This window comes from Anomalospiza imberbis, chromosome 14 (genome assembly GCF_031753505.1).
Source record: "Anomalospiza imberbis isolate Cuckoo-Finch-1a 21T00152 chromosome 14, ASM3175350v1, whole genome shotgun sequence".
In the NCBI taxonomy this organism is placed as follows: Eukaryota; Metazoa; Chordata; class Aves; order Passeriformes; family Viduidae; genus Anomalospiza; species Anomalospiza imberbis.
The window spans coordinates 8,645,849-8,660,376 of record NC_089694.1 but is presented as its reverse complement, the minus strand read 5'-3'; the positions used below and the strand labels follow the sequence as shown (position 1 = coordinate 8,660,376).

Sequence of the window (14,528 nt, the reverse complement as noted above, 5' to 3'; positions counted from 1 at the left end):
AGCTGCCTTTCACTATATTGGAAAATGTATCTGTGTCTAATATTTCTTTATTATTGTTTTGCTTTCAGTTGATGGTTGCATTGACTGGTCAGTGGATCTCAAGACATACATGGCTTTGGCAGGTGAACCAGTCCGAGTGAAATGTGCCCTTTTCTACAGCTATATCAGAACTAATTATAGCATGGCCCAAAGCACAGGTCTTAGGCTTATGTGGTACAAAAACAAAGGAGATTTAGAAGAACCCATTATATTTTCCGAAGTTAGGATGAGCAAAGATGAAGATTCCATATGGTTTCACTCGGTTGAGCTGCAAGACAGTGGTTTCTACACATGTGTTCTAAGGTGAGTATTGTGTTAAAGTCTAAATAAGAATGTGGGGATTATTGGTTTAAAATGTATAGAGTATTAGATATTGGTTAAAAAATTAATTTTAGCCATTAGAATTTAGATATTCATCCAGTTAATACATTTTTTTTTTCTCATAATTATATATGTCACATCATGCTTTGTCTCAAAATTAGTTTCCCTAGTAATTATAGTTACCTAGTCCAGTAGCTATAATTAATGTGCTTTCACTTAATTACTTCTTTTTTTTTAAGTACAACATTTGCAAATTCTCAATTTTCTGTAAACCTTCAGAGCCTGATACTTCTTAAATCATGAAGTATTTTGTTTAAGTACTGTTCTGTTTCAAATCCTCTGAGTTATTACTGAGTTACAGTTTGAGTTATTCTGATGGGATCAGGCCATGGGGAGTTACGTGTCTGTCTGGCTTTGAAGAAATGTTTATTTTAATATACAATTATGATTTATCATAAATTTAAGCAGACCTATTTGGTAAGACACCAAAATGCATTTCTCAGAAGTGTCTTGGAGCTGTTGGATGAGCCTTAAATTAAACATGTGCTAGAGCTCGTGATTTCCATCGTGTAGATGTTGAAGTCATCTCTATGCCTAAAATGAAAAGATAAAAAAAGGAGGACTTTAAAAGAATGAATGAATAAATATTCCTTAAATGATCCAGTTTTGAATGAAAAGGAGTTTAGAGACTTTGTATAATTTGTTTTTAAACTATTCAGTTTCAGATAATAAGTTTGCTTCATCCTTGTCTGCTGTTCCATACTGAAATTAGGCACGTTTCATGAATTAAATAACAAGTATTGCAGCAAATAACAGCACTGTTCAGAACCCAGAATTTGCTCTCCATCTCTGCTGAGTCTTACTGCCTCAGCTGCCTCAGACCATTGTGATCCTGAGGAATGCTGCTAAAATCAAATATTGTACCCTGGATTGTGGTGGTTTGTACTGAGCATCAATGTCCAGTTTAAATATTGGATATATCTGCCTAATGCAGCAGTTGGATTGCGTTGCAGCCTTTGGAGTTGTTTTTTTATCAGCTCCTCTGCCAGAGGTTGGGTGTGATGTGAAGGCCCTGATTTCAAAATGTTACAGGAAGATGGTGATTTATATGATTCAAGGGAGCCAAGCTTTTTTCATAAGAAGTCATTGTTGTGATAATCAAGTTACTAGTTTAATACTCTGAAACATTCTAATGCAAATCCTTTGTGAAAAATAAAGAATTGATCTTGGATCAAATTCTGGGGCATACTTTTTTTCTGGGAAATTTCAAAACTCTTCTCATTTACATGACAAAGTAGTTTTGGTAACAAATGGGCAAGTTCTTGAATAATTCATGGCTTCTTCTAATTTTCAGCTAAAAACTATATGACATGCTTATTGGAAGGCATTACACAGCAACAAGATCTTCCTTGTCAGTTATGCAGTTTCCTTGCTTTGACTAGAACTTTCTTACATAATTACAGATATTTTTTGCCTTTTTCAGATTTACGTCAGAGTGAAGAATAATATGTGTAGTGGTTATGGATAAAATACTATATTTCTTCTTTTACTGAATTAATTTTTTCTTCCAAAAGTGTGGCAATGTATCTTTGCTGTTATTGTTTATAAAACCATAGGAGGCTTAAAATAGCAGAGGATGTAGCAATAGTAATTGATTTTAATTTCATTAAAATTGAGCTAGATGTAATGTTCTGAAATATGATCACATTTCTGTGGGAGACTATCCACACCATTAACTGTGTAATTTCAGCTTTATTAATCCATTTTTTTTGAGGGGGATAAGCAGATGTTTGCGTTTTAGTCATTAACCAGATTCACCTGCTTTTTGAGAGTCAAAAGGTCACAAATGAGAGCAGTAATTTTAGAATATGATTTTATTTTCCAGAAGCATTAACAATCTCTGTTACAAATGCCATCTTTTGTAGACTGAATTAGCAGAAGCTGGGAGATAGAACTTGATGCAGTGGAAATGAAGAGGTGACTGTCTCCATCAGTGTGCAACACTGGGTTTAGGGTTGCATGCATAGCTGAGTTTTTTGCTTTGGTAGCTGAAAGAAAAAATCTGGAGAGGAAAATGCTTTTGACTCAAGATAAATTAAAAGGTTTTTCTCAACAGAGAGTTTTTCATTCAGGTTCTTTAAGAGAAAATCAGAAGCAATTCAATTCTAAATTGATGTCTTTCTAACCACTCACCAGGCACATGTGAAGCTCTGGTACATCTCCCTGTGCTGTCCAAAGCATGAAATCCCACATTTGCATGTCCTAGTGGCCAGTTCCACCACTTCAAGCCACCACTTCCAACCTTGGAAGTGTTCTGTTATTTGTGCTTGTCTTTGCAAAAGGGTGCAAGGGGGTGAGGTGCTTAGATGTGGTACTAGGGCCAAGTGGGATGAGGGGTCCTGGTCCCAGAATTTCATGGGTTGAAATGATGGACTCAGTCTTGATATGGGAAGGCAATAGTGAGAGCTTTAATTTACTCCCCCCCCCCAGTTTGTGATTTTTTTCCAAGTCAACACAAGATGACAGATAAGAAAGGAAAACGTCAGCTGTAATTTTCACTGAATTTCTTATTTGTTGAAATGTTTCTTCTTGATTCTTAAAAAAAACCCAAAAGCAAACCTTTTTTTCAAGAATCTGCATTTCCTGGTTTCTCACATGTGCTCATAGGATCAAGGCATGACTATCAGTGAAACAGTGTGAAGGAATTTTTCAGAACCTGCTTGAAAAGGGTGGGTATAAGCAGGTGAAGTATAGGCTGCTATGACAGTGATTTGAAGATGGGTAAAAATTAAATGTATCAGTGAATTCTTTCTTATACAGAACTTTCATTTCAATAATCATAATGACTGTTTTGTAAAAAGCCTGTAATACTGCATAAAATTGAGGAGTATTATATCAGCCTTTATAAATGAGATTGCTTCTCTGGACTGAAGAGATTTTATATCATAATTTAAATGTTGCCTCTCCTTTATTAATCAATTAAACATTATTCCACAGACAGGTGTGGGGGTTTGTGTATAATAGGAGGAAGTCATTGTTGCATTAAAACCTACTTCTTCCTTCTCACAATGCGTTTTGGCATTGAGCTCATGCTCATATGCAAACTGAAGTGTGATATTTTTCTCCAGTGTTAAGCATATGGAAAGGTCCTGATTCTGCAAGGGCATTTAAGAGTGCAGAGTTCAGCTGTATTAGTTAAGCCATGTGAATTCCATGGATCCTCTTTGTTCTTGGATGCCTTTACTTTGTCAAATCAGGGATATTGCTGCTACATCCAGAAGGCATCCTACGTAATGGATAGCTGTGTACTTCATTGCAGCTCCCAGGTAAATGCTGTGACGTTTGTATCATGACTTTACTGCCCAGTGTGGAAATGCTGTGTTCTGAAGGTCTCCTTCCAGTATATGCCATTAATCTTCCAGCACCCAGCAATGCTACTTTCAGATAAAAATGTTGGCATTTCTGTTACGGAGGTTTGATGCTCTGGGATTTTCACTTCAGCGCTCTGGATTGCAGCTTCTTCACTGAAGAATTCAGAGATGAGCTTCAAAATAATGAAGCATCAAATCAAAACATGGAAATTACACTCAACCTAAGTGCATAGGGTGGGCCTCAAGTTCTGAGTATGTAGGACAGTCTTTTGCCAGATCCTGATCTGCTTTTGCTCTCTGAACAAATGCATCTGTTTTTCTGTGTTAAAAGCCCCTTTTTTAAAGAGAACAAGAACTGGGCCAACTTAGATCATCTTCACCTGGTGAAAGAAAAGAAGATGATCTGAGGAAGAAATCTCAGCAAAATTTAGCCTAAATTTGCCATCATCTAGGGACTGCTCATGGAAACCTTCTTCTAACTAGGCTCAGCTCCAAACCAGACTGTAGTCAGGATTTAAAGAATAAAAACAGTAAGAGTAAAAACCATAAGTACATATTTGCTGTTAATTAACTGTTGGTGAAATAAACTTGATTCCCATAACATGAATCAGAAGGGTAGAAAATCTGGGCCTCAAGAGGGTGCAGGGGAGCAGGAGGTGAAAATTTGTGGTCATCAAACTGGCTAATGAAGCAAAACCTTGATTTTTGTACAAGATGCAGAATAACAAGGGAGTGAGGGCCTTGAATGCCTGTGGGGAATAAGCTTGCAGATCTCTAATACCAGCATTTGATGCCAGAGAACTGCTGACAAATCAAGTTAGAAAATCTGTGTATCCTTTTTCCCTTGCTGTATCCCTGCGTGCACAGTTCTTAATGGAGAGCAGCATTGCTATGGACATGCACAGAGGAATGGAGCCTCTGCTGAGCCATTGGTGAGCTCTTGAGATACCACTTCCTGAGCAGTAATAAAATAGAGCAATAGTAGGTGTTAAGCCTTCTGGCTTCTGAATGTCTGTGGAGTGCATGACCAGCAAATCAAAACAGATTTAGACAGCCTGGAGGGACTGGCAGTAAAATCTGCAGCTCAGCTTGTGTGCTCTCACTTCACAAGATGTTAGGCAGGGCGTAGGGGCTTGTTGCAAGTGCCTAACTGGACTGCAGAATGCACCCATCAGCCCAGGAAAAGCTGCACACCTTTTCCTAGTGCTGAAAGTCTGGCTTCTGAGCCGCATGAAAAAAGTGTGGTTTTGGATCCAAAGAGAAATATTGGACTAAGTCATAAGGTGAGCATGTGTAGGGGTAAGGTTGCTTTCTCTGCAGCCATCTCTTGTGGTTCTCACAATATGTGTTTTAATGCAGTTCTTCATTTTGTTGATGGCAATACAGAATATTTGGCTTTTCTCAGCATTCAACTGCTCATGACAAAGGTGATTTTGTATCTCAAACCCTGTTGGATGCAGTGTTGTAATTCCAGTTTTGCCATAAAATATTGCCTTCCATATCTGTTACTGGCAAGTGCTTTTTTCCCTCTTAGACTTACTCTGGAAAGATTTAAAGAAGATATTTCCTGTGGGCTAGTGTCTTTAATTATTGGATATCCAAGAGGAGCACATCTAAGTAGCTGATGGATTGCATATCTCATAGTTACCTCTCAGCCTTTCACACTGGTGTATGATCAGCTTTCCTGTACAGTCCCAGGCACGTCTGTAGAAGCAGCAATATCTCACATTTGGAGCAAGTGGATTCAGCATGGCACAGGCTTTCCCGGCTCTGTATGACACTAGCACTAAATGCCACACATTCAAAGTGGGTGACATTTCCCACAATAAAATTGATTCTGTATAAACAAAATCCCTGTGAGATATAGTATTCAATACTTGAATTCAGTGCTACAGCAGATACATTAAAAAGTCAGTATGATCCATGATAAAATAAATTTTTTTGAGGTTTTATCACTGAGATATAATGTTTTGGCATTATCAAAATGCAGGGGAAAGTGGAATCAGAATGCTTCTACATTTGTATCTAAAATAGTGTAAAAACTGATGGTGGTCCTGCAAATCATTTTGACGACATTGTCTTTATTGAGAGAAATCTGTTCTGTCTATTATGTGCAGAAAAACAAAGATTTGTTTCTCTTCCCTGGTGATATGTGTATTTCTGCTCACTCACCCTCCTCCTCTAAAGCTTTAAAAGAGAAATTATTCATCCTCCGTCACTCTGAAAAACCATGTTTACTGTTGATGAGAAGCTGCAAGAACAGTCAGGGCTTCAAGCAGAAATATCCATGTTGCTTTGTGCTTGGAGGGTATCCAGTGGCTTCCCTGTTGCAGTGGCATGGATAAGAATGAGAACATTGTGAATCCTTCAGTTTTCCTAATAGTGAAGTCCCAGATTTAGATACTTTTAAAATGACTGACCTTACTTTGTAGCCTCTACAGGTTGTCATAACAAAGCTCCCTGTGCTGCAGTGCCTCAGTAATGTTTCAGCTCACTGTCACTGGTTGCTCCTGAAGTGCCTTCCCTGGTGGGCTTCAAAACTTGCCTAGAGCAGAGAAAGGATGCAGAGTGGAGGGACTGCTTCTTCATGCAGTCAGACTTCGCCTGCAGGAGAGCTGCTGCTGAGATGTTTCAGCTCTCCCCAGCCATCTCTTCTGCAACATGTCAGGGAGTTTTCATTTCCTTTCTGTTCTCCAAATAACAGTGACAATGTGCTCACCCAGGTATCATTCCTGTTGGAATCCCCATGAAGCCAGCTGTAACTACAAAACATCAGTAGGAAATGTTGTCTGTGTCCTGTGAGTGGACAGACAAATGGAAGGTTTCCTGAGGAAATCCATCATGCCCAATGTACAAGATGACAGAACCGTAGGGAGTTAAACTGATATTTGGTAAGTGATACTGGAGGAAAATTTCTTCTTTTCTGGCCACCACTTTAAGGGAAGGCACAGCCAGGAGGACTCAGCTGCAGGACTCGAACAGTTCACATTGTAAGGACATTCATTTTGTGATTCTTTCATTCCTTGTATACCCTGTGAGACAATAACTGATCCACTGGTTTTCCTGCTCAATTGCCCGTGTACAAACAGAGCAGGACCTGCCTTTCAACATTGCATCTGCAAAATAGGACTTATATGCAGAATGAAGACTGTGCTCCACAGGTTTTATTCCTCCAGGCAATAAAATCATTGAGGTTTAACAATGCAGACAAGTCTGATGGGTGTCTTGAATGTGACTTTTGTTTTGTGTGCTAGGTGTCTAATTTATAAAAAGAAGCATAGAGGAGTAGATACGCTAATCCACACAGTGTGTGTTTTGGAAGACATAAAGGAGAAAGCGTTCAGTCCTCTCAGAAACAGGGTATGGCAATTGCAAAATTACTGGAAGGGGATTTCTTAATACTGTCCTGGGAGCAGTTGTTCCTGTGCCTCAGATTTATGTTGTTTGTAATGGGGCTTTTCAGTAAGACAATGTGATTTAACATTAATATCCAAGTTCTAATAGAAAAGTACCAGGAAATAAGTGAAAAGGGCTTAGTCATTTGCAGTAGCAAACTTTAAAACAATTTGCTGCCTTGTAATTCTTAAGGACAAAGAAGGAATTTTCCCTCTGAGCAAACCCAGCCAATTACAGGATTTCTTTTGCTGGTATAGGGTGTCTGAAGCTGACAGAGACCACCTAGTTCATGAACTGAGGTGTGATATGCTTCAATAACTTGGTACTCCTTTGGCTTCTGCATTTCTTCTGTGTTCTATATTGTATTTTCACATATTCAATTCCAACATTTAGTGACTAACATCAGTGACAAGTTTGAAAAAAAACCCAAACCCAAGGAACACTGTTGGCCTGTGTGATTCAACTTCAATGTTGGGAGATTTTCTCTTTATGTCTGGGTAGTCCCTGTTGGAACAACTGACTGGTGATTTGCTTTTCATTTGGATCTGTCACAATGTGGAGGTCACTGGGAGCAGGGCATGTATGTGTGAAGGCACCCAGAAAAGAAATAGCTCTTCCTGACCCTAACCATATAAGAATCAGATGGCTGTCACTTCTTCTTCTTCTTTCTTAAGACACACTTAAGAAACATAATACTAGAGATTACCCATGAATTTTCAAATCATAGCCACAAATTTTCAAATCATGGCCTTGCTGTTACTGGCTGTATTGCTGACTATAGTAGGCACATCCTGACATTTTTATGTCACATTTCCCTCTTAAGATGGTGTCCAAATTAAATTTAAACTTTAAATTTGGTAAGCTTTGGTGAGAGAGACCCAGCTGTGAGATGCTCTACCCAACTGCCATATTCCAACATCTTTTATTTTTCGTCCCAGGATCTAGAAGTACAAAAGTTCTCTAAAGATGGCTAAACTCACAGTGAGAAGTACAGGTCTTGCTTTTAAGTGCCTCTGGTGAGAACTAGATTGTTGACAGGTGACTTGAGGAGACATTCCAGGCTATCTGTTTTTCAAGCTGTCATTAATGTGAGCCTTTTAAAATTGCCTTTCAGTGACTTTGCTCAGAAGTTATTTTATTTTGAATAGAGAGGGTATAGCCTTTCTCACTGTAAAACATGACCCTCTGGGACATGCAGTATGTTTTAGTCAAGGTCAAATTGTCTTGTTTCTAGTAACTCTTATGTAGAGATTGGATCTTAGGAGAAAAGAAGTGCATAAAGAATAAAAATTCTTGATGAGTGATGGGTTAGTCCCACACAGAAACTTTTCCTGCTTGAAGGGAATGGAGCCTTGAATGGTACTTTTGTCTGGATTCACCATCTCTTCCTAGGAAGAGAGGAAGTAGAGATAATATAAGAGCACTGGATTTGTAACATTGTGCTGGTTTAGCACCTAATTTCTGAGATCATACTTTCCATGGTGTTATTTTCTTTTACCAGGGGGATCTTGAAAACGTGTCAGATGCTAAAGGAATGGTAACATGGAATTAGGATTTCTCCCTTTCAGGCATAGGAGTTGGTATTAGATAACAGCAACAAGAAAGTAAAATACAGGACAGGAGTGTTTGGAGCAGTACGAAGGCTAGATACCACACACAAGCCACAGAATCACTGCACCTCGTGGCCTTTGGCTCAGGGAGCAACTACAGTACTGTCAGCCTGTTCTCTCACTTGACAAATTTATAAGAATTAAAAATCAAAAAATTTTCAAGGGTCTGTGATTTGTAACCTCTGGCTGTCACGTACACCATGGGCGGGAAATGGATCTTTTCCAGACAACAACCCCAAATATGTAGGAGTGAGTGGGAGTCACTGAGAAATAAGTTAACACTTGAGTGAAAGCTTGGAAGAGTAAGTAATAATCTGTTGTTTTAAAGGTGTTATATTTGTGTGATCTGAAAAAGAACAATGATGATAACTTATTTTTCTTTAAGCAGATCATCAAACCATGACCTTGGTAACCATTGTGTGAACTGTAAAATTTGGACAGGACTAAATTTATTAAACTCCCATGAAGTGACAGGAAAACAATCGAATGCTGGATTAAGTCTAAGAACTGATAAAACAGCACATTTAAAGAGCAGCCAGTAGTGGATCTGGTTGTGCATTAATGCTTCAGATGGACAAAGATGGTCGGTGGTGTAGTTACTGCTTGTAGGAGGTCAGGATTTTTCTTGGTTTTTTCCTTCTTTCTTTCAGGGAATTTTGTTCCATTTGTTACCTAAGAGGTGATAACAACTGGTACTTAAGAGACAAAAGAAGTGGCCAAGGTGGGGGAAAGAGTGCTGCTGGTTACTCTCTTACCTGGTTGGTTTTCTCCTTGGAAGGGCAGCGATGCCATGAGGCTTTGGCTGGGGGGTGAGGGGCTGGCCTTTGCCCCATTTCGCTCTCAGATCAGAAGGGAACGGTCAAGTTGCTGCTACTGCGGGGAGAATTCTCTGCTGCCATGGAGTCCAGCCCCGTACTGCTTCTCCTGCTGTGGGTGAGCTTTGCTCCTAAGAGCAGCCACTGAAATGGGACCTTATTAAAACCTGATCACACTGGAAAGGACCCCCACCATCTACTCAGGTGCTTCAGGGGAAAACCCCGAACCCCGACCCTCTCCCCCTTCCCAGGGGGTGCTTCCCGGCTGCGTGTGGCAGCCGCTTGCAGAAACCTGGCTGCTGCTGCCCAGCCCTGGTGTTTTCAGCACTGCCTGGGCCTTTTTGCTACACTTTAAACTCAGCATCCCTTGCCCAGCCGGACACCCCATGGCTGCTGCTACAGCTGCGGAGTTTCTGCTACGTTTTGTTTACCGCCCTGCCCCGGGGTGTGCCCGTCTCTGCTGTCCCAGCTCCGCTCCGAGGTTCCTGCCACAGCCATTTCTCCATCCGGCCCGGCCGCCATCACCGCGTGAGGGAGACGCGGCCGAGCTCGCGGCACAGCGCCCCCTGCAGGCGCGGGGGAACCATCGCAGCCCGCCCGGCCGGGAGCCAGCAGCGCCCCTGCTGGCCGTGCCCGGAACTGCAGCCAAGGGGAGCTGGGGCTGGGGCTGTGCTCTGCTCGCTGCGGCTGCCGGCGCTGCTGGTGGTGCTGCTTTGCCTTGTTTTACATATACACTATCTCATATCTTTGCCTGAAAGCCCCTTAATTTCAAAGTTATAGTAATTTGGAGGGAAGTGGGCCACATTTTCTATTCCAAGGGAAGTTCTTGCCTTCTTTGGCAGACACCTGTCCTTCAAACCAAGACATTGCTGTTGTTACTCTAACTCAAAATGAGCTAAGATGAACAGGTTGATCTATTCAGTCCAACAGTCAGTGAGCCAATAAAAATGTCATTAAAACAGCCAGAGTGTTTGGGGCCATAGAGAGAGATCTAAGCCTGAGGTTAGTGCTGTTCCCTGAGCACTGCTTTGATAAATACACTTCCCAGCTTTTGGATCTACCGCTGAAGTCTTAGAATGTAATAAAAAACCCAGTACAATGAAAAATGAATCTGTAAGGGAAAAAAAACCTAGTGTGAATCCTCTTGTATAAATATGCAGTTCAAAATTAGGTGGAGTTTTTCAATCTAGTAGATATAAAATATTCAACTACATTTCTGCAGCCTTTCCTCTTTATAAGGAAATGAATAAATCAGGGTGCTGGAAGTGATTCTGAGCATATTAGAGACAAAAATTTTCTACTTGACTCTTTTAACAAACCACTCACTTAGCAGAAACACTGCTAAGTGTTTTGCAGAAACAATGCAAAAAAGAAAAAGGGGTTTTTTTCAAAAGTTGTGAATATTTACTTTAATTTGAATTCAGCCTTTGGGCTGATTAATTGTCTTGAATCCAAAACAAGATGAAAAATAATTTAAGGACTGAAACTCCAATTTCAAATGTCCTTATCCACTTCTTTATATCTCCCTTTTTCCCTTTTGTCCTTGCTTCGAAGTCAAGCCAAACACAGTTTTGCTTGCTTTTGTTGTTAGACCTGTTAAACTCCCTTGTTTCTCCCTCTGCTTTTCTATTGGGTCCGAAGCTGGCTTCAGTTTGTGGTTCAGAGCCATCTCCAGGTGGCCTGGGGATTATAGATGCCTTGCCACCAGAACAAAGGAAACTGCTTTGTGAGCTCTGGCAAAGCTAAGCCCTTCTTCCTATTTCCAATTGAGAGCGTAGGCCCAGTGTGTAACTATTCCCTTGGAATAGAGAATTACAGATCTTAGTTTCAGTGTGAAAATTCAAGACAATTTTTCTTCTTTGCACTGTGGAGTGGGACTTTCTTTTCTTCCCTCTTCCTGTTCCCCATATGACCACTACTACTTCTTGTAGAATTAGAACACACTAGAAATCAACTCCTGTGGAAAATGAATGGTTTGGAAACATTTCAGAAAAGACAAATTGTCGAAAGACCCACTTCCAGACCCATGGGTTTGTATTTCTTTTACATGTATATGGAAAGTGTCACCTGACATTTTCTTGTGGTTTCCAACATTTGCAACTTAGATACATCTCTTCTTACCTGGCCTGACAATACTAAGCTCACCACTGGAAGTCCTCCAGCATCTTCCTCACCCACCTGGAAGCTGCTTGCTTTTCATTCCTCTTGGCCACTGTTTCTGACAGCAAAGCCCTGCTTACCTGTAGCTTAGCTGTTGTTATCTTTTGTTCTTCTTGTATCTGGCTTTCCTCGTTAAAAATGGCTATATAACCTTTCCTGCCAGCTGGGAGCACTGACCTCCCACACCAAGTTCCATGACCATGTATTGAAAACAAAAGTGGTTCCTCCTTTTAATAATTCATAGACCATCTGTTTAGCTTCCACAAGAAGAAAAGCAAAAACCTGGGGTTTGTGCTAGTTTATCTGCATACCTCTACCAACCAAAAAAAAAAAAAAAAACAAAACAAAAACCCAAAAAAACACCAAAAAGGAAAAAGACCCTTACCATAAACAACTCAAATGCAGGTCATGAAGGAGAGCACTTGTGGACACAGGGGTCCTGAAAACAATTGGGAAGAAAGAACTGGATGCCTTCCCAACACAGCAGCTCTGTGGGCTTCCTGAGCTCTTTAGGTGGGCTCCCATCAGTGCCCTGTGTGGCTAGGCCCACCCTGTTCCTGTCTGCTTGCCAGTTGGTAAAAACAAAGTTGTACCAATCCTCTTTGTGATCCCCCTGATGAGTTCTCCCTCAAGCTGTCCATTTTAGAGAGGCCCTTTATGCTTCCAGAACCCACAAGGCAGGGAAGGCACCAAGAAAAAATCAGCACAGATGCATCAGAGGCTCAGAGAACTGAGAGATGAAATCTAAGGGCCAAGCCTTGGGGAACAGCTTGCCCAGCACAGCAAGGAATGGCTTATGACTTAGCAGTTTCAGCTCCCAGACTTCTCCTTCAAAACTGAGAAAAGCAGCAAGGCTGATCAAACTACTGATTCCTTTTGCACATGCCTTGAAATATCACTATTTTCTAGAGATGACTAGATTAAAGGAAGACTCCTGCTTCATTCACTGACATTCCTTCAGAAATTGCCCTTTTCTGGATTACCAGCAGTAGCAGTAATGTGAATGGCTGGTGAAGAACCATCCATGAAGCTTTCAAGTCTATTGCTTTTGGCTTAGTGAGGGCTTTCTTCATCATGAGCCTGAATAGATTTATTATCTTGGTCGTGGAGTGTGAACAAAAGTGATAGTACTCCCCAGGCACTTAGTTTCCTCAATTCTACTCAATTCTAATTGTAACTAATGAAAAGCATTCTGCATTTTTAGGTTGTGGTTCCAGGAAGCATTTTAAATAGAAGTGGCCTCCAGCACTGTTCAAAATGCAATCTAAATAATGCAAGATTGTTAGGAGAAAATACAGCACTATTAAATAACACCAAGTAATGGACAACTATTCAAAGACATTATTTTTTATTAGCTTGGATCATTATTGCTGAGTACATGTGACCTTACTTGCACTCAGTAATACTTACAGTCATTCAAGAAAGCTAAATAATCATTACTCATTAATTACTATTGATTACATTGAGTGGTTGTATCCATATTTTGTGGATTTTCAGTGCTGTAAAAACTCTCAAATATGTTTTATTTTCTTCCTACAAAAAGGGCAACCCTTTTCAAAAGATAATTTAGGAGAAAGTTGACTTATTTTCCCTAAATTATATAAGCCCACCCCAAATGATGGATTGTTTTCAGTCCAGAGAAATTTTCTTTCAGGTAAAATAATATGTTTTGTGCAGTTTGTGAGAATGAGACTTTATTATAGACTCTCAACTGAAACACATCCTGTCAGCATGCAAAGTGAGCCTTTTCACTCAGAGGTGAGGGAATGGACAAAATAGCCACCAATTTTATTACACAGATGTACAGGTGGCATTTTGAGGAGAAGTGAGAAGGAAGGATGAAGTCTGTGGTTTTGCTGAATGCAAAACACTAATGATGCTGAAAATGGGATGTTTCTGAAGATTGCCTCCTGATTTGCCTTGCAAATGGCTCTGTCTGCCAATGCCTGCTTGTGCTACACCTTTGACAAGAACCCATTTGTAGTGTTTTGCCAGCACTTGTTTAGAGTGAAGCTTTGAGCTCTGGTGAAGTGTCCCTCTAGACCTTTTTATTTTCTTCCCCAACTACAGGCTCCCTTGACAGAAGGAAATGTAAGAGAAGATTTGTCATGGAGCATTTTGGACTTTTTAAAAATAAAAACCACTGTTCTGGATTTAGTTGTTGGGAGTGAGCAGCCAGCATCTTTAGTGTCAGAAAAATATTTCAAAATATATAAAAATATTTATTTTCCAGGTGAAGTCTGTTTTGTCTGTGACAGTAATGGGTGGATGGTCTCCTTGTCTTCTTAACCCATTAGCTTTTTCATTTTATTTTCTCCTCCCCATCCTGTTGAGGGGAGTGAAGGGTGCAGCTGGTGGGAGGCTGGCAGCTGGTCCAGGTCAACCCACCACAGTATTATGTAGAATTTTGTACAGGGTTTAGCATCCAGCATGTAACCCTTCTTCTCAAAAGCATAGCACTGCACACAGGAGTGAAATCTCCTGAAGGTGGGAGAGGACAAGTGTGAGGATAAGTGTAGGGGGGATACAGAGGAAATGGGACGGTGTATCCTGACTAACATTTGAGGTGCCAACAGGTTCCTGTGTTCATAGACTTGCAAGCTCAAAAGTGCTGCTGTGCTGGGTTGGATCACTTGTCAACAATATTTCTTCAAGGTTCTTCATAGTCTTCACAGTCAGTCAGAAGTGAGCCTTTATGTTTCCTAGTAATTCTTCTGTGCTGGAAATGCACAGCATGGCTGTTACTATCTGAATGTGTCACTCAAGTGTTTGTGAAAATGAGGGCTTGACAAAGAAACTTTCTGTGCTGAAACAAA

The 14,528-nt window shown here is 40.4% G+C and overlaps 1 protein-coding gene and 3 long non-coding RNA genes across 16 annotated transcripts in view; 1 reads left to right on the top strand and 3 right to left on the bottom strand.

Moving 5' to 3' along the window:
- The window catches only part of IL1RAPL2 (interleukin 1 receptor accessory protein like 2), a 364,841-nt gene that overhangs the window by 190,997 nt on the left and 159,316 nt on the right, over positions 1-14,528 (top strand). For 11 of the 13 annotated variants that reach the window (XM_068204770.1, XM_068204779.1, XM_068204769.1 and 8 more), the window contains one exon: positions 69-342. The exons of 1 other annotated variant lie outside the window; for it this stretch is intronic. In XM_068204770.1, the coding sequence (XP_068060871.1) occupies positions 69-342 (274 nt within the window). Of the gene's footprint in view, positions 1-68; positions 343-2,983; positions 3,090-14,528 lie in introns of those variants that run through there. One more of the 13 variants, XM_068204782.1, reaches the window with a different exon arrangement.
- On the bottom strand, positions 768-2,888 carry LOC137482472 (uncharacterized). Its single transcript, XR_011004085.1, has 2 exons — positions 2,554-2,888; positions 768-2,408 (listed from the first exon to the last, which is right to left on the bottom strand). It is a non-coding gene; the product is annotated as an uncharacterized lncRNA (long non-coding RNA).
- Positions 2,998-5,527, bottom strand: LOC137482475 (uncharacterized). Its single transcript, XR_011004088.1, has 2 exons — positions 5,380-5,527; positions 2,998-3,884 (listed from the first exon to the last, which is right to left on the bottom strand). It is a non-coding gene; the product is annotated as an uncharacterized lncRNA (long non-coding RNA).
- LOC137482240 (uncharacterized) lies at positions 5,793-6,617 on the bottom strand. The gene is made up of 2 exons (XR_011003948.1): positions 6,157-6,617; positions 5,793-6,055 (listed from the first exon to the last, which is right to left on the bottom strand). It is a non-coding gene; the product is annotated as an uncharacterized lncRNA (long non-coding RNA).